We start from the raw sequence: 26161 nt of genomic DNA, 5'->3' as shown, positions 1-26161 counted from the left end.
TTTTCGTTGGATGTCAGGAAGTCGAGCGGGCCGCATGGCATTTCTCCAATCGTGCTTAGAACGTGTGCCTTTATTCCGGCACTCATATACAAAAGTCGTAGTCCTATATAAATTTTCTGACGTTTGCGATATTTATTAATTTTTTTGGTTTCTTCCTCCATTATTAGGACAGGTAAAGGGTTCAAGCCAATACAGCCGTATTCGTTAATATTCAATAATTTATTTCACGATTTTTACAATATAGTTCTTTCTACAAACGTAGAATAGCACGACGAATAAATAATTTTAAGGATTTGTTTTGTTACGAAGTATAACTTCTTGCGTGCATACATAAGTATACACACACTTGTTTTTTATATTAGACAGTGGAATTCAGTGGAAACTGCCCATTTTTTGTTTAGTAAATCATTAAAATTTATATTTTTATAATAAGGAACTTCGTCCCTATCCGGTGTCCCACGGCACCACTCGGTTTTTTTTAAATGGAATGGAATTTGTGTTTTTCTTTAAGATTTTTAAGTGGTTTCTTATAAGAAGCGGGATATTCTTGTGACGGGATCATTATTACTAAGACAATAAGCTGATTTCTAAGGTCATTTAAAATATTTTTGAAAAAGATCACAGCTTGTTCCATGGATCTATATGAGCAATTGCAATGTAGTTTATGTATATGTTACATGAAAAAAAGTGAAATGAATACATGTCCTACGAATGAAATTCCGGTATTGTAGAAGGAATTGTATTAAATTAATGCTGTGTGAATAAAATGAATACAACGTATTAGTAAGTTGATAATCAGAGTTATCTGTGAATGAAATAAATGAAACAGGTTGTTAAACTCAATCATTGAGAATTTATGTCAAGGCTTTATCTTTACTAAGAGACAATAACTATTGGCCTCTTAAAAATTATAACGAAAAATATAGAATCTTCATGGGGCTTATTACTAATTCGGCTTAAAAAATCAACTTTTTTTTTATGGAATAGGAGGACAAATGAGCGTACCTGGTGTTAAGTGATCATTCTCTTGCAACACCAGAGGAATCACAAGAGCATAGCCGGCCTTTAAGGAAGGTGTACGCGCTTTTTTTGAAGTCTTTTTACCCATGTCGTATCGTCCGGGAAACACCGCACAGGAAGCTCATTCCACAGCTTAGTAATACGAGGAGCAAGCTCCTTGAAAACCACACTGTGGAGGACCCCCACACATCCAGATGGTGGGGATGATATCCTAATTTGTGGCGTGTCGTGCGAAGGTGGAATTCGGCGGCAGGAATCAGATTAAACAGCTCTTTGGAACACTCCCCGTGATGAATGCGGTAGAAGACATACAATGAAGCGACGTCTTTACGCAACGCTAAGTGATCCAGCTGTTCACAGAGCACTGGGTATTTATTCATTTAAGGCCCACTTACCACAGAAAAAACTCCAAAGTAATTGCTCCAAATCTTCAGTTTCAACGCTTTTTGTAAAATGATTGGGTAACTTGTAGTATGTAAGACTTAAAATAACTCTTGCCGAGATTTTTCAAATGTTTATAGTAAGAACAGGCTCCAGTACTTGGTTCCTTACCTTATAAATGATCTGCCTAAATTTGTAAAACAGGCCCCGACATTAAAAATGTGAAATTAAATTAAAACAATATTTCTGTCAAAACTCAATCTTTTTATTCATATAGATATAAGATATTTACTTGTCACCCTCCTCGTCGTTCTTGTACATTGTTAGTTGACAAAAAAATCACTCTGTATGAAAACCAACAATGTATTATACTTTTCTTGTTAATATTGAGGGTATTCGTAAATTCTTTAGTTTGTAATGTTGATCATATGTCTTAGCACCAAAGTGCTTATCAGCTTATGTTTTTGTTATTTTTTTAAAATAATTAATATAAGTATGTGGTTTTCAGTTGTTTTCTTTTATATTATATTTAGTTACCCGACTGGAACACGCAAGTTCTGGTCGTTGTCGAAAGGTGCTCTTGATAACTTCAACCAGCCTTCCCTGCCGCCGTCGCAAAAAAAGAATGACACCCTGGCCTATACGGCAATAGAGAAAGCCGATCTTCTTTCCAGTCTTTTTGGCTCCAACTCGACTCTTGACGACAACTAAAAAACACCGCCGACCATCCCGCGGTGTCGGAGCTCTATGCCTGAAGTACAGTACTTTGGACGTAAGGAAGTCGAGCGGGCTGGATGACATTTCTACAATTGTGCTCAGAAGGTGTGCCCCTGAGTTGACGTCGGTGCTAACGCGTTTATTCCGGCACTCATACTCAAAAGGAATACTGACTTATGAAAGTCAGCTCTTGTAGTCCCTAAAACAATCCGTACGATTGGCAGTGAAGAAGAAGTTAGATAAATAGTCTCAACGTTTAAAGGACTGTATTGCAGCCAATAGAAACCACTTCGAATCAGCTTTTTATATTTTAAATTGTTTTATAGTTATGTTTTAAACTAACACACTGTAAGTTATTTGCAATAGATTTTTTTTTCTTTGTTTCAGTATTTATCGCAAAAAATAGGTATTGTTTTCGAGTCATGGACGTTTATATTGCTATCTCGCAGCATAGTACAGGCTAATCCTAGTTTGGGGCAAGATAATTTGATAATATAAATTGTCAATATTATTATAAGAAAAAAAAAATAAGTTATCCATTTACTTATGACTAGATGTTGCCCGCGACTTCGTCCGTGTAGATAAAGGGTTTTTAAAAATAATAAGCAGTTTGGAATTGAAGATTATTTCATATCCTTCCAGTTACGGTTCCCGTTTTCGCTCTCGTTCCCAACATATTATATGAATTATATTTCGAGGAAGATTGCTATGGCAAAGTAAACATATAATTGATATAGTTGTAGCTCATCGACGTGAATTTCAGTTTTTCACAAATCCCGCGGGAATTATGGATTTCCAAGCTCTAGTCTATCGCTGTATCTGTAAAATCGGTTCGGAGCTCCGGCGTAAAAGCGTAACAAAGAAACTTACATTCACATTTATAATATTAGTAGAGATTACTATCTTATTATTTAGTTATTTACTAATATTGCTACTTCGTCAGCAAATAATATATTACACAGATTCTGTTAGGTTTTTTGGTTGAGTTCCCGGGGCAGGGATTGTCATGCTCGCAAATGGCAGGAGCTCGAGGCGGGTCGTACTTTCCCTAAGATATGTGCGAGGGAAGCGGTTGCTGGTTCATGCATCATTCTCGTCAACGGTCGCTGCTTGTGGTGCCTGGTCGGTCCTGTTTTCGGGGATTCTAATTTCGATTGTGATAATATAATAATATAGGCAATGAGTTTCTCCCCACTTCTTCTGATTAGAGCTCAAATTTCTGAAATGGTGGTATTTTAACAAGTGAAAAATTAATATTTCTTCCTTTCTTTATTAAATGGCGAAAATAATCAAATCATTAAACATATTAATGGTACTATGAAGACATATAATAAATCCTGAAACAACAATTTTGCTGACAGACTGTACGATTATATTAACATCCAACATTTTTATATTTGATAATAATATTCTTGACATTGTTCAAAACATTTGATCCTTTTTTAAAGTGAAACTTTTATTACATCGTCTCAAACTTTTTCGTTTGTGTGTTGCAATCGCGTGACGGTCGGGCGGCGCGGCGCCTATAGTTCGCAGCAGCTGACCGTGTAGTGTATAGACTATTACTCATTTGGAATGAGTAATAGTCCAAGTATAAAATTAAGATTGATAAAGCGATTTTTATACGCTTAATGGAATATTATTTTTAGTTAAATGTCTATGTGAAAAAAAGTTTCACTTTTACCGTGGTTTCATAAAACCACACAATCCTTTTTGCATATTAGCAGCACACAGTTAAATGACGCTTTTAATATTAAAAAATATCAAAAGCGCCATTTATCATAATTATAAATTTTACAATAGCAGAGCAATCATCAAAATTAAACTTCTTTTAGAATATCTTTACATTATAGAAGTGTATATGCTAACGATCTTCTAAGCAATGGTCTAGGTAGGCTAACAAACATGTGTTTTGTTAGCAAGATATAAACCTTTTTGCTGATTTGTTAGGTAGCGATAATAGATAATCATGATAATTCTAATAATGACGGATATTTACAAAACATTAAATTGGGTGCCAAATTTTTATGTGTAAAAATTTCTAACTATGTAACTTAAAGTTTGAGTGTAACTTTTTAATTCTTTTGGTAAGCAATTAAAAGAAAACCTTATTCTATTTCATTGAATCATGATTATTGTTAAACTGTTCCTTAAAATACCATCTTTTTTCATACACCGCTGTGTCGATTTTTACATTAAATTTTTGCTCACCTAAGTAATACGTAAACTAATATACTAATCATATTATTAATTTATTAACTAGTGGTAGTAACTTACTAAATACAGAACGATAATCAGTAAATGCATAATAAACATGACAGCGTAGGAGTTCACCTCGCATCCATGGCACTTGAAACACTATCGAAACATCGAGAGGTCATATTTTATTTATCACTAATCTTCTACCACAAACATTGAATTCATTAAGTTCTTCTAGTGTGCTGTTGTTGTTCTCAATATATTTTTGATAATGTTCTGTATGTTCATAAGCACCTTGAGGACTTTTCTATAAACTGTGACATTCATAATGTTAACACGAGGAACAAACACAAACTTGTTATGCCTACTACTCGGTTGGGTCGAGTTAGTAAGTCTTTTGTTTGGCGATATATTTGCTTCTACAATATCTCAGAAAATATACAAAACAAATGTGTTACGAAATTTAAAAGAATTGTTAAAAAACGTTTGTGTGGGAAAGGTTACTATAGCATAAACGATTTTCTTAATGACACCACGCACTGGGAATAAAGCGAACACCCTCAGGCTCTTTAATTATAAATGTTTATTGTACGATATCACATTGTAATCCATATTTTTATATAAAAAAAAGCCCGCTGATTTTCTTGCGCCCATTCTTCTCAGGTCTGTCTCTTTTGAATGGGTGGTAGTTTTTGACGTTCAATAAGTGATTTTGAATAAAAATATTTGAATTTGTGCTTACTTCTTGTATGAATTACAATATGCAATATTGAAGTTCTATTTTTACTGAACATTTTACCGCAAACATCACATGAACAAAGATTTTCTTTCTTATTTCGTTTTTCATCTGTGTGAACTAAACGATGTGCCTTTACACCACTATTAAAACGGAATGATATACAACGAATATTACAAGAATACGATTTTATTTATATGGTGTGTGTTACACTATGTTTCTTTAAGCGACACCTTCGACTGAACCTTTTACCACAAATATCACATGAAAAAGGTTTTTCACCTGTGTGAACTATGCGATGTTCTTTTAAAGCGCCATTTTTAATGAATGTTTTACCACATACATTACAAGAGAAATTTTTCTCTCCTGTATGTATTTTTAAATGATTTGTTAAATGACTTTTGCAACTGAAGCTTTTACTACAAATATCACATGAATAATGTTTTTCTCCTGTGTGTACTAAACTATGAGCTTTTAAACCACTTCCAAAACGGAAAGACTTAGAACAAATATTACAAGAATACGGTTTTATTCCGGTGTGACTTAAACTATGTCTCTTTAGGGTAGCTCTACGAGAGAAGTTACTACCGCAAATGTCGCATGAAAAAGGTTTTTCTCCTGTGTGTACTATGCGATGTTCTGTTAAAGCGCTATTTTTAATGAATTTTTTACCACATATTTTACAAGAGAAATCTTTCTCTCCTGTATGTATTTTTAAATGATTACTTAAATGACTTTTGCAACTGAACCTTTTACTACAAACATCACATGAATATTGTTTTTCTCCTGTGTGTACTAAACTATGAGCCTTTAAACCACTTTCAAAACGAAAAGACTTACAACAAATATTACAAGAATACCGCTTTATAGCGGTGTGATTTAAACTATGTCTCTTTAGGTTAGTACTGCTAGCGAAGCTACTATCGCAAATATCGCATGAATAAGGTTTTTCTCCTGCGTGTACTATGCGATGTTCTTTTAAAGCGCTATTTTTAATGAATGTTTTACCACATACATTACAAGAGAATTTTTTCTCTCCTGTATGTATTTTTAAATGATTTGTTAAATGACTTTTGCAACTGAAGCTTTTACTACAAATATTACATGAATAAGACTTCTTTTCTGTATGTGCCTCACCGTAGTCATTACAAGAATACCACTTCTCCTCAGTGCGTGTTCCTTCAATACATGACATTAATTCATCCGATTTTTTTTTATCATTGCTTTCCTTACGAGTCTTGAGATCGATGCATTTGTTGTTGTGTTCCTGTTTCAAATTAAGTGTTACATCTGTGAATTGTAATATGGCACATTAATAAATTTAGGATGATCCAAATTATTAAATTTGCTTAAATTATTCAACGATGCCCAACCTATGCCTCAAATGGTCATCGGATACACCCGTTGAGTTAAGAGCGCCAGAGCATCGTTCATAGATTTCAATACATAAAATGTTTATATTTATTTGAACCACTTAGTCACTCAAAATAAAGATTAAGTTTGGATGCACAAAGATCCTCATAGCAAATAATAGGGGTTAAAGTATGAAATTGCCGTTTTACTGTAATAGGTACTTCGAATTGACATAGAACCTTCATGGTTTGAGATATTTGAGTGAAATGTCGTAGTGGTACCATGGTACCTATGTAGTTCTTCTTTTAAAAAACGTGCAACATTCGATTATCGACTTTCATTTGTTTTTCTTATTCAGCTTAGACAAAAAAGATGGATGGAAAATTCGGGTGATTTTTGAACAAGAGTTCCGATGCGGAACTAACGCGGCAGAAACAGCTCGCAATATCAGTTTTGCGTTTAGAGATTGCTAATGATCGCAACGTGCGATTTTGGTTTAAACGCTTTCGTGATGGATTTGATTTGAAGAACGAACCACGTGGCAGACCGCCTACACAGGTGAATAACAATGAATTGAATTGCAGAAACGCGTGTTGAAACTTGAGTTGCCTTGTTGAATCGATACAGATATGAAGGAATATGGGATCGAATTGTAACATGCGATGACAAGAGGATTCTTTACGATAACCGTAAGCAAAAAATGCAAAGGCTGACCCCAGGTGAAACGCCGCAACAGTGTATTAAAAAAGTAAAGCTTACCAATAAAAAGGTAATGGTGACTGTTTGGTGGTCTCAGCATGGTGTTATTCGCTATATATATTCTCCGATCTGGTCTAGCAATAACGGCAGATGTCTATTGTGCCGAACTTCGAACAATGATAGCAAAACTAGAAGTGAAATAGCCCCGACTCATGAATTGATCTTCACCATTAATGCGTCATGATAACCCGAGATCTACAGTACCAGAAAGCGTTTTAAATCTATAGGAACTGCAATTCGAAACCAACCATTTTTTTTGTAATTTGGACAATTTTCTACGTGATAAAAAGTTTTCTTCTCAGGAGACAGTACAAAATGCTTTAACAAAGTTTGACGAATCTACATTTATTTATTTAAGATTACCTACAGAAACGACATTCACAAATCGAGCGGGCCCGATGGCATTCCCCCGATAGTGCTGCGGACATGTGCTCCGGAACTGGCGCCCGTCCCTACCCGTCTTTTCCGACTACCAACTCATCAAGCGTAGTCCCGAAATTATGGAAGGCGGCTTTAGTGCACCCGATCCCTAAGATAGGTGAACGCTCGGATCCGTCCAACTACCGCCCCATTGTCATTACCTCCATATTCTCCAAAATAATCGAGTCATCAACCGCCAGCTCTTGGGATACCTAGAGGAACACCAGCTCATCAGTGACTACCAGTACGATCTACGTCAGGGTCGCTCAGCTAGTGATTATGTTGCATACCTCACCCATAAATGAGCGCAAGCGGTGGAGTCGAAAGAAGAGGCGTTGGCGGTGAGTTTGAACATAGCCTAGGCCTTCGATCGGGTGTGGCATAAATCGCTGATAGCGAAACTGCCATCCTATGGGCTTCCCAAGAAGTTGTGGAAATGGGTCACTAGCATTTCAGCAGACGACAGCACAGGGTTTGCTTCCTACACCGGCCGTGCCAACATGTCCCGGGATAGCGTTGACGAGAAACGGAACAAACTTGTGTCTGAAATCGAGACTATGCTTTGCAAAGTATTTGTAGGTCAAATCAAAATCACTTTATTCATGTAGGTCATGGAAATGACACTTATGAATGTCAAAAAAATTTTTGTTATTGGCAGTAGAATGTGGGCCGGCTTGAAATATTGCCGTGCTCTAATTATGACGCCCAGGTTCTTCGAAGCCTTTGGCTTTGTCCTCCAGATGTCTACAGAATTGGCATTCGCTAAGTTTTGGAGACTAAGTATTCCGATACTAGTCGAGGCTTTAAGGGAAGTGTTGTCAAAGAGCGGTGATAAGAGAAATGGGGATTATTAGTATCAAACTTGAGTCTTCTGGGGGTTAAATTGGACTGAGTTTAGTTTACCCCATTCCGCAACCTTCTACAGAGAGGACTCGATAGAAGACACAAGTTTCTCCCGGCACTAGTTGACGATATCCCAAGAGAAATCTGTATGGCCCGTGTACACGGCATCACCAGTACTCTGTTTTATTTTTCACATTTCATCTGTTGGTAGTCATAATTCGTGGTAATAAATATAATTAATATAAAAACTTCATAATTAATGTAAATAGTCGGCGCCAAATAAGCAAAGTAATACGTATAGCGTGATACGCGACTCAAGATTACTTGGGTACACTTACATTCGTTTAAAACCTTAGTTTTTATGGTTAAAAATTTTTTTATCAAAAAGTTCTTATTTTAACATTTTTTGGGGAATAATCTACTTATTACATGCTTCATTTTTGAATTTATTTAACTAAGCTACCGTCAAAAAACACAAGAGGGTATTGCTTTATCCGTTCTATCCAAAATAATAAATCGGACAACTCTGTTAAAAGTTATAAGTGGTCATATATAACAAAATAGTGGACTTGAGAACTTCCTCCGATTTTTTTTCTTAGGTTAATGAATTGCAAAATAATTATTTAGAATTGAGCATTTCAAACCATATTTATTGATAGCAGGCGAGGTTAGGAAATGTCGAAGCACTTCGTCTGGGTTTTTTAATATCTTATTATATTTTAAATTCCTGTTGTAAGCGTCTTTTAGTGATATGGTCACGAGAAAAATAGTGTAAATGATTAGTTTTGCAATCAGATTACTTATGTGCTGTTGGTACAATAATAAAAAAATACACATAATTGGCGCATGATTGTATTTCAAAATAACTGAAAAAGTTGGCGAGTTTGGTTGATGAGTCATCACTGATGACGGTACCAATCATTCCAGAGGTGTGTGGCCAAAGGCAAGTATCTATGGGAGTATTTTAAGAGGAAGACGGGAAGCAGTCCACTCTCCTACTTTTAATGACCAGATTGACGCTATGCAGACGTAGACCGTTAACGGGCATCAGTATCGGAGAGAAGAACTAGCCCTGGAGTCATTGATAATCATGCCCGGCCTGGTGGAACCCATAATAAAAGTTGGTATGTTGGTTTGTATGTCAATGTACAATTTGAAATAAAATAATGAATTTAATGAATATTTATATTTATTTACTTATTCTGGAATAATACAATCAACGTAAAATTTCACAATACTCTTAATGAACAAATATACATTTTTTAATGCTCTGGAGCGTTTGAAATGATAAATAGTAGAAACAATCATCAGAATCAGCGACAAATTTGATCAATCTATTAAATACATTACTTTTATATAAATTAAGTTTATAAGCAAAACTTATGACGATGCGGGACTCGAACCCGCAACCTCTCGAGTTCCGTCCGAGCGCTCTAACTGAGCAAACCGTTCGAGTAACGCATGGTTCGTAAATCTTGGTATGTCTTGTTTAACTCTCAGGTTGTCGCTTCATCTACAGGATCTACTTTACATTTGATAACCTGCTCAACTCCAATAATTGCATTTTAAGAAATTGACTCGGGATCTCACTCTTTCAAATTTAAACAATTTGTTATTTTAAAGTATCTTCTGGGATTAATAATACAAAATAAATTTGTAACCGAATCCTCATACATTTTGGTTACAAATTTCATTTGTATAATTATTAATGAATTAATTTAAGAATTAATCCTAGAAATGAGGGATACCACTTCGTTATAAATAACAAACTACTCATTACTTTTGTTAATTTAGAAACACGTGTCACAGACTAAGAATTAGTTTAATTAGTGCTTCTCAGAGATATGATACTCCACCTCAGTCGTTAGGTTTTATTAGAGAGAACAAAAAGTTTTCTTTCTCCCCTGTCATTAAAGTCTGATATAATGAACAGTTATTATCGTGTGATAGAAACAGCTATATATATAGCGATTTTGCTTGTCTCTTCATTTAAAGGTGTGTTAATTTGTCATCAAGAAAAATATCTATACGATCTTCGTCGATATCATGCATGCCCATAATCGAATAGGAAAATCAACAAGCTTCTCTTCGCTATGCACTTTCAATTGGGAACGATATTCAGTAACATTTAGATTACCGCAGAGAAACCTACCTCTTATGTCATCAAACAGAAAAAATACAGCTTTTTTTATGGAAGAGGAGGACAAACGAGCGTTACGGGTCATGTAATGTTTAGTGATCTACGCTGCCCACATTCTCTTGCAACATTAGAGGAATCACAGGAGTGTTGCCGGCCTTTGCCAAAAAAAAGTGTACACACTTCTTTTGAGCGTATCGTTCTAGAAATATCTCACAAGGAAGCTCATTCCACAGCTTGGTTAAGCGTGGGAGAATGTTCCTTGAAAACCGCGCTGTGGAGGAAGAAGTGTGCGAAGGTGGAATTCGGCGGCAGGAATCAGGTGAAACCGCTTTTCGGAGCACCCCCGATTACAAAAGCGGTAGAAGACACAAAATGAAGCGACGTCTTTCCGCAACGCCAGATGATCGAGCTGCGGCCGTTTACAGAGCACTGGGTCCCCCACAATTCGAGTAGCACTGCGTTGCACGCGGTCAAATGGTCCTAACTGATACTGAGGTGCGCCTGACCAGAGATCACAGCAATACTCAAAATGAGGTCAGACCTGCACTCTGCAGTGGGCTAGCTTGAAATATTGCCGTGCTCTATTTATGACGCCCAACTTCTTGAAAGCCAATGTGGCTTTGCCTTCCAGATGACAGCGGAATTGGAAATCGCTCGAAATTTTGAGACCCAGTATTAGGTATACTATTCGGTATTCTAAGCTTTAAGGGAAGTGTTGTCGAAGAGCGGTAATACGACATGCGGTTTTTTTTAAATTGTAAACGCACAAACTAAAATATGATCGGAGACAAAAACAAAGATAAAATAAGTTTAAACTAAATTAATATATATTTAATGAAATTCAAACATGTGAATAAAGTATGGACTAAAATAATATCGGAATGGTACGCCAGGGATGACAAACAAAATAAAGGGTGAGACCAGTGAGGCGTGGGGAGGATGACCTCAAGAGTTGCCGGTCCAGAATGGATTACACTTGCAAGAGACAGAGATAGGTAGAAGTTATTGGAAGAGAGGCCCTTGTCGAAGGCCAAGCTATTGTTGGAAAAACCGATTGTCAGTCACAAATGTATATTAATTGCAACTTATTGTAAAACAACAATAAAGGTTCTTTTATTTATTAAACGTAACTTCTTAATACTCTTGCTGAGCCATTAAAAGAAAACCTAATTCTATTTCATTGAATCATCATTATTTTTAAACGTTCACTTAAATACACTGCTGTGTCGATATTCACATTAAATGTTTGCTCATCACTAAACTAATATACTAATCTTATAAATACTTAATTTGTTATCTATTGGTAATTACTTACTTAATACAGAACAATAATAATTAAAAGCATAATAAACATGAAAGCGTAGGAGTTCGCCTCGCCATGACACTTGAAACAGGGAAGAAACTGATCCAGTCAAAGACTTCAATCAAATCAATAAAACATATCGTTTCTTTCGTGTGAACTAAACTAAGTGCTTTTAAACTACTTTTAAAACGGAAGACTTTAAAACAAATATTACAAGAATTAGGTTCTATTCCAGTTTAAGTTAAACTATATATAATAAACGCAGCGTAAGTGACTCCAAGTTTAAAATTACTTCTCCCTGTCATGTAAATCTGTAGTAAATAAATAAAGATAAACCAAAAATTTAAATCTTAGAATAACTTCACTTTGCGTGTTTTAATAACACATTGTATAGTTAAGGTGTATTATAACTGAACCTTTTACCGCGAACATCACATGGACATTTTTCTTTCTCGTTTTGTTTTCATTTCCTGTGTGTGTCCTAAACTATGTGCCTTTAATGCACTCTTAAAACGGAAAGACATAGAACAAATATTACAAGAATGCGGTTTTATTCCAGTGTGAGTTAAACTATGTTTGTTTAAGTTACTACTTTGACTAAACTTTCTACCACAAACATCACATGAATAACGTTTTTCACCTGTGTGTACTAAACTATGCGTCTGTAAACCGCTTTTTAAACGGAAGGCCTTAGAACAAACATTACAAGAATACGGTTTTATTCCGGTGTGAGTTAAACTATGCGCCTTTAGGGTACTACTATGACCGAAACCAATACCACATACGTTACATGAATATGGTTTTTCTCCTGTGTGCACCGGGAGATGTTTTTTTAAAGCGCTATTTGTAATGAATCGTTTACCACATACAACACAAGAGAAATTTTTCTCTCCTGTATGTATTTTAATATGATTTCTTAAATGACTATTTGAACCGAAGTTTTTACCACAAATAATACATAAATAAAGCTTTACTCCTTTATGTGCCATTAAAGCACTAAATTCATCAAATGTCTCACCGCAGACATTACAAGAATAACAATTCTCCTCAGTCTGTGTTTCTTCAACATGTGACATTAATTCACACGATTTTTTTTTATCATTGCTCTCCTTACGAGTCTTGAAATCGATGCATTCGTCTTGTTCCTGTTTCACATCAAGTGTTACATCTGTGAATTGGTATATTACACATTAATAAATTTAGAATGATCCAAATTATTTAAGCTTTGCTTTGTAAATAACTCAACGAAGTGGGATTCGAACCTGTGCCGCCAACGGTCAACGGGTACACCCGCACACCATTTATATTTATTTAATACACTTAAAAATAAGGTTTCAGTTTGCGTGTAAAAAAATCCTATATGATATATCCAGAGCAGAATAGTTTTTCGGAATATAAGTAGTTGATCATTTAGTGCACAATAATGTTTTGTCCTGAATCTAAAACTATTTTAACATATAAATTTAACAGAGTAGCTAATGAGTTAATAAAATACAATACTTGTTTTTTTACAACAGTAATATTGCTTTATGTTTATATAAATTAAAGTCTTGGGTATGTGACAACCCTAAAATATATCTTTTTTAACTTCCCGCTAAGAAAATTAAAAATTTTCAAAAATTTGGTAAGTAATTGGTTATACCCCGTCTTTCAAAAACCGAGTTTCATCAGATCTCGACGTTTTAAGGTCCTAGAAAGCTACCCTGACTATTTCCGCGATTGTGTCCGTACGTCTGTATGTATGTATCTGTGTGTGTGTATGCATGGATGTAAACCTCTTATAACTTTTGAACGGGTCGACCCATTTCATCGCCGCACCATTCGAAAGGGCTTGACCAAACTTTGATTTTGAATCCAGTTCGGACCGGTAGAAGATATCTATTCAATAAGATATCATTCAAAAGTAATTGCACTTTAAAAAATTAACTTAAATTTTTACTCTTTTAGCTCGAAGAGCTCAAAATCGTCATAATTTTAAGCGTTTAGGTATGGAATTAGCGGGATGCTGCAGGGATTATTTGTTTGTTTGCATTGAATAGGCTCCGAAACTACTGAACTGATTAGAAAAATTCTTTCACTGGTGGGAAGCTACACTATCCCCGGGCTAGGCTATATTATATTTTCAAAAAATTAGGGATCCTTACTATTACTCCATTAATGTAACCGAAGGTGTAAAAAATTACCTAAATTATTCTTTACATCGCGTGCGCCGCGAAAACTATTGATGAGAGAGTAAAATGATGTACTACGACTTTGTAGAACACGTTATTATCTACAAAAAGTGTCACAACAACATAATTCAGAAGTTACGTGTTCTATTTTAAAGATTTAAGTGAAATGCCGATACTACGTGCTCGCTCATGTGTGTACGCGGACGTAGTCGCGGGGTATCAGCTGGTGTAATATAAAAAAGAAATAATTTTGAATTGAACATTTAAAAACCAAATTTATTAAAAGCAGGCAAAGTTAGGAATTGGCATATAACTTCGTGTGGAATTTTTACAACTTTTTTAAATCTTTATTAATATATGGATGGTTTATAATAGAAGGAATGAATATATCTAATATATAAAATTCTCATGTCGCGGTGTTTGTAGTTAAACTTCTCCGAAACGGCTTGACCGATTGTCATGAAATTTTGTGTGCATATTGGGTAGGCTTGAGAATCGAACAACATCTATTTTTCAACCGCCTAAATGTTAAGGGGTAGTCCAGCCCTATTTTTTTTATATTTTTTTTTATTATGATTCAGCATTAAAAAAATAGATACAACTTAAAATTTTCGTCCTTCTACGATCTGCAACTATTTTTGTATCGCATCTTTTACATTATTCTGTTCCATCCACAAATCCACTATAGGGTTGCAAGATGGCAATCGAATACAATAATTCTAGTACGATAAATTTGGTAGGTCTGAGAATCGGTTGCATCTACTTTTTATACCCCAATTTTTTTTTAATTTCTTTATATGGTAATACAACGTTTGCTGGGTCAGCTAGTTCAAAATAAAGATATTGATCTACACTAGAACTAAGAATAAAATAGGAATTCCAAAAACGAGACTCCGTAAAATACAAAACTCATTTCAAATCCTATTAATATTATAAATGTGAAAGTTTGTATGTCTGGATGTATGTTTGTACTTCTTTAAAGCAAAAACTACTGAATGGATTGTGATGAAACTTTACAATAATATAGCTCACACACCAGAATATTACATAATCGCGTGAATTATACTTTATATGGCAAAACAACGTTTGCCGGGTCAGCTAGTAATATATTAGTCCTCCTGAATTAAAAAAAGTTATAAAGACTCGCCTTATATAAAAAGCCTACTATACGATTAAAGAACATATAGAGTATAAAGAATAACTTATGAAAAATAGATGCTCCTGGTCCACCAAATAATTCTAATATTTTGGTTTATAGAATCGCATAGAATCATATAGACCTTTATGAGTAGAGACCGGATAATATGCAAATGCATATTGCATATGCTTTTGAATATTTAGTACCTTTTCAGCGGTAGTTGCATATTATGTTAGAAAAAAAATAATTATTATGCATATTTACGCTCGATCTCGCCCATCGTTCGATACTTTTCATAGTACGCCCAAACATTGCACTCAAAAAATTCTACGCAGACGTAGAACGCTCCTTTTCCGCTTACAAAAATTTACTAAGCGATCATAGACACAATTTGTCTACAGAACATTTAGAACAGTACTTAGTAGTACATATTTTTAAAGGTAAATCTAAAATTTCATTGTTACCTAAGTAAGTATATCTTGTAATAGTTTCTTTCAATAATACGATTATCAGTACAAGCCTTTATAAAATGATATAAAAATGACTTTTTTTTCCTGTTTAATTTTATGCATATTTTGGCCCTTTTATGGATTTTCGTGCATATTTTAGTTATTTTACATGCATATTTTGTAGCATATAATCCGGTCTCTATTTATGAGTAAAAATTTTAACGAAGTAACTTTAAGTTTAAGAGTCAAATCAAATCAAAACGTTTATTGAACTCATAACATTGATTAACAATGGCTTTAGTTCAGTCATACACTTGATTTTATAACAATAAATAAATAATATCAAACAAATTAAATAAAATATATCAAATAATTAAATCACATAAAAACACTTCACACTAAGTGGAGCAATTCAATTCCAGGCTGATTTATCATTTAAATAATCTTGGATTACTATATCCAATATAGCTTTGCTGCATAATTTACTTTTTTGTCAAGGCTTTGAATTTGTTTATAGACAAATTTGCTATCTGTTCGGGGAGTTTATTATAGAAATTAATACATGGATATTTTAAAGGAATTACTGACTTTATGGAGTCTTGTGGCAGGTATGGCAAGTCCACCCTTATTTCTAGTATTAATACTAAGTAAATCACTTAGTTTTATGAATTTTTTTTTATTCCTTTGTACAAACATCAAATTCTCGTAAATGTATTGTGAGGCCACTGTCATAACACCTATTTCTTTAAACATATTCTTTAGCGACAATCTAAATCCCATGTTATAAATGGCTCTCACGGCTCCCTTCTGCAGTACAAAATATATCGTATTGATCAGCATTACCCCACAAAAGGATACCATAGCTCATAATGCTGTAGAAGTAACTAAAATATACTATTCTGGCCGTATCTATGTCAGTCAGTTTTCTTATTTTCTTAACCGCATATGCTGCAGAGCTTAGTCTGTTTGCCAAGGCAGATATATGGTCACCCCACTAAAGCTTCTCATGTAGAGTTATACACAGGAACACTGTCTTATTTACAAGATCCAACATGTCTCCATTTAATTTAGTATGTGGGTTAATCTTTTTTCGTTTTCTTTGAACCATTGTTCTACCTATACATATGAACCATTGTTTAGAAATAGCATTATTTACATCTTCAATAGTAGTTGCATGTCGATTGACATTAAATAAAAGTGATGTATCATCCGCAAACATTGTATGTCATTGACATAAACTAAAAACAGAAATGGTCCGAGAATTGAACTCTGAGGGACACCCATTCCTAGCACGGAGCCTGATGACCTTACAAAATAACTTTTTAATCCTTTTGGTAAGCAATTAATAGAAAACCTTTGAATTTTATTTTATTGAATCATTTATTATAAAATCTAAATTAATTATTTTTAAACTTTGGACTTAATAACTTTCTATTTTCTTACACTGTTCTGTCGATTATTACATAAAATTTGTGTTCACCACTAAACTAATACACTCATCTTAAAAATACGTAAATTTGTTATCTATTGGTAATTACTTACTAAATACAGAGCAATGATAAGTAAAAGCATGAAAGCATAGGAATTCGCCTCGCATCCATGGCACTTGAAACAGAATCCAAACATCGGGAACTCATAAGTAATTAAAATTTATAATTTTAACTGATCATTTACATTTACTTTCTAGTGTGTTTTACAATAAAATCGAAACCAGCATTTTGTTTAAAATATGACCACAAATATTCATCATTGTCACATAAACCTTAATTAGTTGTTTAACTGGTTTAGCCCCCGCATGTGTTAACTATTTTTCTTCACTCGCTTGTTGGTGTGTATCAAAATATGTCTCTTCAAACATAATTGTAATTGAAGCTTTGAGCGCAACACTACAAACCAAATCAAATCGTTTCTTTTGTGTGAACTAAACTATGTGCCTTTTAAAACGGAAGGACACACATATAACAAATATTACTAGAATACGTTTTTAATTCCAGTGTGAGTTACACGATGTTTATTTAAATTACTACTTTGATTGAATCTTTTACCACAAACATCACATGAAAAACGTTTTTCACCTGTATGTACTAAATTATGCGTGTTTAAACCAGTTCTTAAACGGAAAGACTTATAACATACATTACAAGAATACGGTTTAATTCCAGTGTGAGCTAAACGATGTTCTTTTAAGGTAGTACTTCGAGTGAACCTTTTACCGCAAATATCACATGAAAAACGTTTTTCTCCTGTGTGTACTAAACTATGCGCCTTTAAGGTACTAATATGACCGAAACTATTACCACAAACGTCACACGAATAAGGTTTTTCTCCTGTGTGTACTGTGCTATGTTTTTTTAAACCGCTATTTGAAATGAATTTTTTACCACATATGTTACAAGTGAAATTTTTCTCTCCTGTATGTATTTTAAAATGACTTTTTAAATGACTATTTGAACGGAAGTTTTTACCACAAATACTACATGAATGAGACTTCTTTCCGTTATGGGCCATTAAAGCATTATATTCATTAAATGTCTCACCGCAGACATTACAAGAATAACAATTCTCCTCAGTCTGTGTTTCTTCAACATGTGACATTAATTCACACGATTTTTTTTTATCATTGCTTTCCTTACGAGTCTTGAAATCGATGCATTCGTCTTGTTCCTGTTTCACATCAAGTGTTACATCTGTGAATTGGTATATTACACATTAATAAATTGAGAATTATCCAAATTATTTAGCTTTGCTTAAAGAACTCAACGAAGTGGGATTCGAACCTCCGCCCCCAACGGTCGACGGGTACACTCGTACACCATATTTATATTTATTTAAATCACTTAACAAATTGCGTGTGTACAAAGTACACATGACAGAAGAACTTCGTTTGCAAACTTATTTTTAAATCTAGTTTATATTTATACTAATCTAAAGCCTTAGATTTCTTATTTTTTATCTTTATTAGAACTACCAACAGAATTACACACATAAAATTTTACATAATTTGAGTTTTAGGTATTAAGTTAACATATAATTAATTCCATTTACAGGCGGCTACGGCATACAAATTTGTAGAAATTTAATGAATTTAATTGTAATTAAAACATTTATAATGATTAAAAATAATTGAAGAAAACTATTGAAATATATTAACTTATTTAATATATCTTTTATAATATTAAATAGTAAAATCTCAGATGATGAATAATTAAGTAAAATTCCTCGTGATTTTTTGTAAAAAGTAAAAATACCTAACCTTAATTTAAATTTATACAAAATAATAAATTAACTAAATTAAAATTTCGTTAAAAGATTTCATGAAATATTATTTTATAAAAAATAGTATGACAAATTCTAAAATGAGGAGTGGCAAATTAAAATGCCACGTTTTATTTGTATAAATTAAAACTTCCTAACCTTTAAACGAATTAATATGAAAATTGTAAATTAACAAAAAAATAACAAATACTTACTCTAAACAACTGCTTAGTAAAGGATGAGCACACTGCAAACATACTAATGATAATGTAAAATAATAAAAACGTTCTGCGTTTACTGTATTTAGTAGAAGAACGTTATGCGACAGGATTGCTTAGTTATAAAACCTAAAATTTGAATATTTAATTAACTACTAAACGAATACATCAACCAATAGCGTGTATTTTTTCTTGATCTCCTTTTCCATCTCGCTCTCTCTCACTCGTTCTCTCCCTACTCTCGCTCCGTGGCTATGCTTCAAGCTACGTTCGCCCTTTCTCACACTCTCTCAATCGGTCTAAATAGCTCTCTCCGTTTTCTTGGACAAAAGCGTCCCACATCGTGTCACTTATATTATAATTATTGCATTTCATCCGTAAAGGTAGACCCTCATGGCCGCAAAGAAGTTTCACTTCAATAAAGTTTCATAAATCATTTCATAAATTTTAAAGATCCTCATAGCAAATATTATGCCTAGCAATGATATATCGACAACAAAATAGTTTTTTCGGAATAAAAAGTAGTTGATCATACACTTTCTAATTTGTAACTAACAACGATATAATAAAAGCTTTCTGAAATATTAAAAGTACGGATGATTTATTGGGACTATCTATTAAGGCTGTTGAGTATATTCGGGTCAAATCTATCTGGGCATCCCTGCCGATATTAATGCAATATTTCTGCTGCAGAAGAGGGCTATTCACGCTATTTATAACCTAGGTCCTAATGAATAAATTCAAAGCAATTAACATCTTGGCTGTTGCTTCTAAATTTAGTCTTGATAATGTTATGTATGTACATAAGCACATAAGTGAATTTGCTAGACACGGTCATAACCATAATGTTAACACCAGCAATAGTCATAAACTTATAATGCCTACTACTCGGTTAAGTCGAATTAGTAAGTCTTTTGTTGGGCGATGTATATGCTTTTAGAACAAGATCCCAGAAAAGGTTCAAAACATATGTGTTACGAAATTCATGAGAATTGTTAAAAATGTTTGTTTAGTAACATAAATTACTTTTTAATGATACCACATATTGGCAATGGAGCGACCGCTCTCAGGCTATTAAATAATAAGTTATTACTTTATAAGCATATGTTTTATTTAAAAAAAATACATCGCTGAATTTGTTGCGCCCGTTCATCTTAGGTCTGAGGCATACTTTTTAGAATGGGTGGTAGTTTTTGACGTTCAATAAATGATATCACATCCCATTTTGAATAAAACTATTTGAATTATACAAAATATTGGTCCGATTTTGGCGGCTTATTTTAATTGCTATGTTAGTGTTGTTGTCTTTCTCGATTATATTCAAGACTGACTGCTCGGATGTTACTAATTATAGGCCCATGTCTATACTACCAGCTTTAAGTAAAATATTCGAATAAATCATGCTAAAGTAACTGTTGGCACACTTTAATATGAATGGAATATTACATGAAAAGCAGTTCGGCTTTACAAAAGTCCGGTCCACTCAAGACGCGGGATGTACTCTTATCCATTCTGTGCTGATGGCCTGGGAGTTTTCTGTGATCTCTCCAAGGCATTCGACTGCGTCGAACACAGTACATTAATTATAAAGCTGAAGCTGAAGTCTGGAACATCTAAGGATAAGATATTTTCCTATTTCTCCGGTCGGGAGCAAATAGTGTCTATCGACGGTGTCACTTTTGAAGGTTCCTCAATAAAAAATGGGAGTGCCTCAGGGTTCTATACTGGGTCCTTTCCTATTTCTAGTATATATCAATGATCTACCATATCTAGTAGATAAAATATCAGATATAGTTTATTTGCCGATGATACATCAATTATATTAAGTAAATAGAAAAGATAAAGAGATCATTGAAATTAAAATAATGCCCTCAACGTCTTTCCACAAATAATTATTTGTTGTTGAATGCAGGAAAAACTAATGTATTAAATTCTCTCTGCCAAATGTTGTATTTAAAGAACAAATAGTTAAACTAAATAATGTAACCCTAGACTAAGTTTCCGATACAGTGTTCTTAGGAGTTACATTAGATTCCAAATTGCAATGGGGCCCCCATATTGAGAAATTGTCATATAAATAAAGTTCAGTGTCCAACGCCGTTGGAAAAATAAGGATTAAAAAAAATCGGATATAGCAACGGAGAGATTGATATATTTAGCGTATTTCCACAGTATTAAGCCTTACACTATTCTCCTCTGGGGTACGGCGGCCGATATTGATATCATCTTCATATTACAGAAGAGAGCAGTTCGCCCTATAAACTTGGAAGTCAAGACTCATTACGTAATCTGTCTAAAGAAATAAATATACTTACAGTGCCTTCAGAATATATCTATGAAAATATTATGTATATACGAAAAGATATGCATTAATATGTTGAAAAGTATAAACTGCGTAGCATTAATACTAGACATAAACATAAAATTGCCATACCCAATTTTAGAACCACTAAGGCAAATAAGTCAATTTTGGGAAATTCTATTAGATTCTATAATAAACTCCCAACAACCATAACAGGATTGCCTGACAAAACATTCATACATGTAAATCTTTAACATATGTAAAATCTATTTTAATTGCAAGAGGTTATTATAATATTAAAGAGTTATATTGAGGATGAAGAAGTTTGGAGTACGGTTCCTTGCATATCGCGAGTCTGTGCGACCCTGGTGCATCCACTAACTTATTTTTAATCACTATCAGTGTACAATTATAATTTGTCCTGAACCTAATAATATTTTAACGGATAAAAAAAACTACGTTTAAACAAACCGACAGCAAAAAAGTATACAACTCAAAAGCATAAAATAACTTACGTATACCTTTAACATTAATAAAAAACTATTATTTGTAAATGCTACCTATTGATAGGGTTTAAGTCGGTGCTTGTCCGCTTGGGTTGTTTGGCTGGCGTGAGGAGTATTTGGCTTGGCACCGACTTCAAACCTATCAATAGGTAGCACATACAAATAATAGTATTTTATTAATATTGAAGGAATAAGATTTACATAAGAGGTGTATTAAATTAAATCTCTATTTAGTTATTTTATACTTTTAAGTTTTTATAGTCGGTTTTTTTTAACGTAGTTTTTTTTATTTTTTACTTTTTTTGTGTCATTCATCAGGTAAACTATAAGATTACGTTGCTTTTTATTGTCATATATTAAATAGTATTTTTTTAAGTAGCTAGCCTTCGAAACGTTCCGCGTGCCTTAAACAATATAGATATATTTGACGTTCTTGTGAGACTCCAAAATCGTGAAGAACGTTTGTTAGCTATGAATGACAGGTAGCCTAAGACCGGCTTATCGGGACATGGCTTAGTAATAATAATATATTATCAATCTAAATGAAAACTCCCAAAAAGCAGTACACAAACTATAATAACATCATCCACGTAAACAAAAATATTCATAAAAAATGTTCATATAATGAAAACTACTGGGCTAAACTATGTCAAATTTATGAGACCAAATGGCAAACATTCCGCATCAAACTAAAAAAGGATCACAAAAATCGGATCATAAATCTCAGCGTGATCGGTGTACATACATAAAAAAAATACCAATCGAATCGAGAACCTTCTTCTTTTCGAAGTTGATTAAAAATTTATAGAGTAGTTAATAAGTTGGCAAAATAGAACATTTTTAAAATACAAAATTTTGACTGTAAATTATGTCCTAACTTAGCCTGCTATCACTAAATCCTGTCAATGAGTTTCTTGCCACTTCTTCTCATAAGAGCTCAACTTATCCAAAGTGATAGTAAAATTTTATCATGTTTAATAACATTTTAGATGTATGTATGTGCCAGGATAAAGAAAGCTTTTTGTGCTGCTAATATACTATAATCTTAGATAATTTATAGGTCTACATAAACTGTGAACGCTGTGAACAGCGAAAAAATAGCGATGAACTGTCAATCTCTTTATTCAGCAACACTCGGAAACTAAAACAAAGTGACACAACATACATATCGCGAGTGTAATACGTTCGCGGACAAGGAACAGGAACAGTTGCCTTTAACATTGGGTAACTCTGAAATGGAAAACGGGAATCAACAGTTCAATGGGGAAGTGGCTGGCCCATTGCCACTCTTGCCACTACCTTAAGCCAAATGTGTTCATGGATGTGTTCTATCACTAACAATCCACACAATACCCAATGCATAAACATCTCAAGCTGTAGACTGTCAAAAGATGTGATACCTGCACTGCCGCCCCATCAGCTTAAGAGACATGATATCTCAAACATCACTAAATAGGCCCTTTTTAACACATAAACAGCGTAATAGACTGCCCTAAGTGCAAAGGATATCTAGGTGAAGATGAAATGGTCACTCATGTAATCCTGGAATGTGCAGGAGCGGCTAACTAATGGGAAAAAACATTGTAAATTCAAGGTCACTCCAAATCTGTGAATATCGCATTAGTGCTCTGAACGTCTGTAAGGAGCTGGGCTGTTTGGTGTAACTGGCCACTACATGCAACATGGGCCCAACTAAGTGGTTTAATTGCGGAAACAGGAGCTCCCATTCCATATACCTGTTATATTCTCTTGTAAATACTATGCAAGGATGCTCACTCCAGTTTGGTTGTAAATGGCATGGCAAGTTCCTTGAAAAAAACATTGTGATCGAAGATCGAAAATCAATCATCATCATCATCATATAAATTGTATGTACTATTACATTCAACTCACCATTACTATTATCAGTGGTATCCTCAATATTCTGTTTCCTCACACTGTACTCTGTATTGAGGCGGTCAGACAGTGCATCATCATCTGACTGTTCTAATTTTATTTTAATATTTTCTGTTGGCGAAGCTGCTTCTGGAAATTAATTACACATGCAAAATATAGCTTCACACAGGTGTGCATTGGTTTTCTGGCAGCTTTGGATCTTAATAATTGTAGTTGAGCTATGGAACTTGCAATCTGGAAATAGGTATTTAGTATCTAGTGCATGGAAAAATTTTATGAGTGGATTTTCAATAGAAGTTTGGTTATAAAATAACAGAACCAAATTAAACTGAATTAAATTTAACACTATATGTAGGTTCATAACTAGGTTGGCACTGCCTAATTGTCTATATACATTAATAAATATTCCACTGTCCCCTAACTAAGCACCAAAATTAAATTATACTATATATTTTATGTACTATTAGATTGATCTCACCATTACTATGATCGGTGGAATCCTCAAGATTCTGTTTGCTCACACTGGGCTCTGTCTTGATTTGGTCCACCACTTCATCATCTTGTTCTATTTTTATGTTAGTGTATTCTATTGGCAAAGTTGCTTCTAAAAATTAAATAGTTGTGACATAGACATAAATAATAGGCCACCTTCCCGTAAATAAGCACCTAATTACTGAGGGAGACAACCCTTTATAAAATGGGGATAAATAGCAGCAGACAAAAAACACTACTCTAAGCAACTGGCACAGATCCTTCATCACCATTATTCCCAGATAGTAACAGCAGTCTGAAATCAGCTCAATGAAAATGGAATGACAGAATGAGCAGAGGCGGTTCACATGAATCTCCATGTGAATCACCTCAGCTCATTATATTGAACACTGCAGGCTAAAAAAACATAATTTTTTTATGGAAAAAGGAGGACAAATGAGTGTACGGGTCTCCTGGTGTTAAGTGATCACCGCCACCCACATTCTCTTGCAACACCAGAAGAATCACAGTAGTGTTGCCGGACTTTAAGGAAGGTGTACACAATTTTTTTGAAGGTACCCATACCAGGTAACATCCCGGAAACACCGAGAAGGAAGCTCATTCCACAACTTTGTAGTATGTGGAACAAAACACTCCTTGAAAAGCGCACTGTGTAGAACCAAAACACATCCAGATGGTGGGGATGATATCCTAATACAACAAGATCTTGAAGGTAAATAACATTTTAAAGATTGTAAATATATGATACTCTCTTTATTCACGTTTGTCCTTTTTTATTACCTTCTCTGAAATCATACATAATCTAATTCATCTAGAAAAAGGTGGAAACCCTATGCAGATAGTATGTATCAAGGCGATGATAGTGTATCAGCTAACCTCACTAACTTTAGGGAGTTGTATGAGGATAATTAAAATATGCAAATATTTTTATACCTTCAATCTCCTCAACCTCTTGTTTAATGAGAGGCTCAATTTTTATTCTATTTACATTCACAGTTTTGTCCATCTCACTTCCTGTAGACATATTGTAGATTTCTTGTTGTTCAGTGCATTTCCTGCAAAAAATACCTATTAATGTTCATTTAATAATAATTACCTAAGTGACATATATTCAAACTGAAATATGAATAAATAAATAGTTGGGTTTTTTTTTATTGCTACACATAATTAATAAACCAAGATGAATGATCTATTACTACAACAGCAGTCTAAGGAGTGAAACTCAATAAATTATTGTTAAAGCTGGATTAACCATCGCTCCGCTGAATATGCGTTCTTTTTTTAATAATTATTATTACTGTTTTAAGCTAAGTAAACTTTGAGGCATGTGTACATTTCTTTAGTAAATTCGTAAAGTGATTTTTATGTCTGAGATTCCTAGGTTCATGGCATGAACATAATACTTTAAAGATGTTTGGACTGTGGAATGAAGGAGAAAGAATTGAATATTGTGTAGCAAAGTGAGTAAAGTTTTCATTAACGCATGCTGTATTGTTTCATTTAGTAACCCACTAAGTACTTACCTAATATTTATCTATAATAATAAATCAATGTACAATAAATTTATTCTTAACTTAAAAGCCTATAAGCGTTAGCGAGACGCAGGGTCTTTCTTTTCACTTCTATACATTGGCGTTTTCTATGTAGGCCGATTAGCTCTCTTTGGTAGTTTCCTATATCGCTAGATGGCGTTAGCGACAAATTTGCAAGACGTTTGACGCAATTCCTTATTTCAGTATTATTTTCAAATCTTACTGAATTTACAGAATACATTGTATCGCATATTTAATTAATTTTTGTTTCTTTATATTCTTTTGTATCCTTTAATACATAGTAAATTCATTTAAATATGCAGAAACGATA

General features: G+C 33.8%; 1 protein-coding gene and 1 long non-coding RNA gene across 6 annotated transcripts; one reads left to right on the top strand and one right to left on the bottom strand.

Moving 5' to 3' along the window:
• Nucleotides 1-2338: 2338 nt before the first annotated feature.
• Nucleotides 2339-25952, bottom strand: LOC126973236 (zinc finger protein OZF-like). 5 transcript variants are annotated; one of them, XM_050820432.1, is made up of 7 exons: nt 25822-25952; nt 25232-25353; nt 24285-24410; nt 23804-23935; nt 18167-18316; nt 6191-6343; nt 2339-3337 (listed from the first exon to the last, which is right to left on the bottom strand). In XM_050820432.1, exons 2-7 carry the CDS (start codon nt 25320-25322, stop codon nt 3330-3332), a joined length of 660 nt encoding a protein of 219 aa, XP_050676389.1. In that variant the 5' UTR covers nt 25323-25353; nt 25822-25952; the 3' UTR covers nt 2339-3329. The 5 variants fall into 5 exon arrangements, with proteins under 5 accessions (XP_050676389.1, XP_050676385.1, XP_050676386.1 ...); XM_050820428.1 differs by lacking the exon at nt 2339-3337 and having other exon boundaries at nt 3384-6343; XM_050820430.1 differs by lacking the exons at nt 2339-3337; nt 6191-6343 and adding an exon at nt 9600-13039.
• LOC126973299 (uncharacterized) lies at nt 3993-9608 on the top strand. Its single transcript, XR_007731326.1, has 2 exons — nt 3993-4205; nt 9356-9608. It is a non-coding gene; the product is annotated as an uncharacterized LOC126973299 (long non-coding RNA).
• Nucleotides 25953-26161: the final 209 nt, after the last annotated feature.

This window comes from Leptidea sinapis, chromosome 29 (genome assembly GCF_905404315.1).
Source record: "Leptidea sinapis chromosome 29, ilLepSina1.1, whole genome shotgun sequence".
In the NCBI taxonomy this organism is placed as follows: domain Eukaryota; kingdom Metazoa; phylum Arthropoda; class Insecta; order Lepidoptera; family Pieridae; genus Leptidea; species Leptidea sinapis.
Note: the sequence above shows the minus strand (reverse complement) of the source record. Positions and strands in the feature narration are given on the sequence as shown.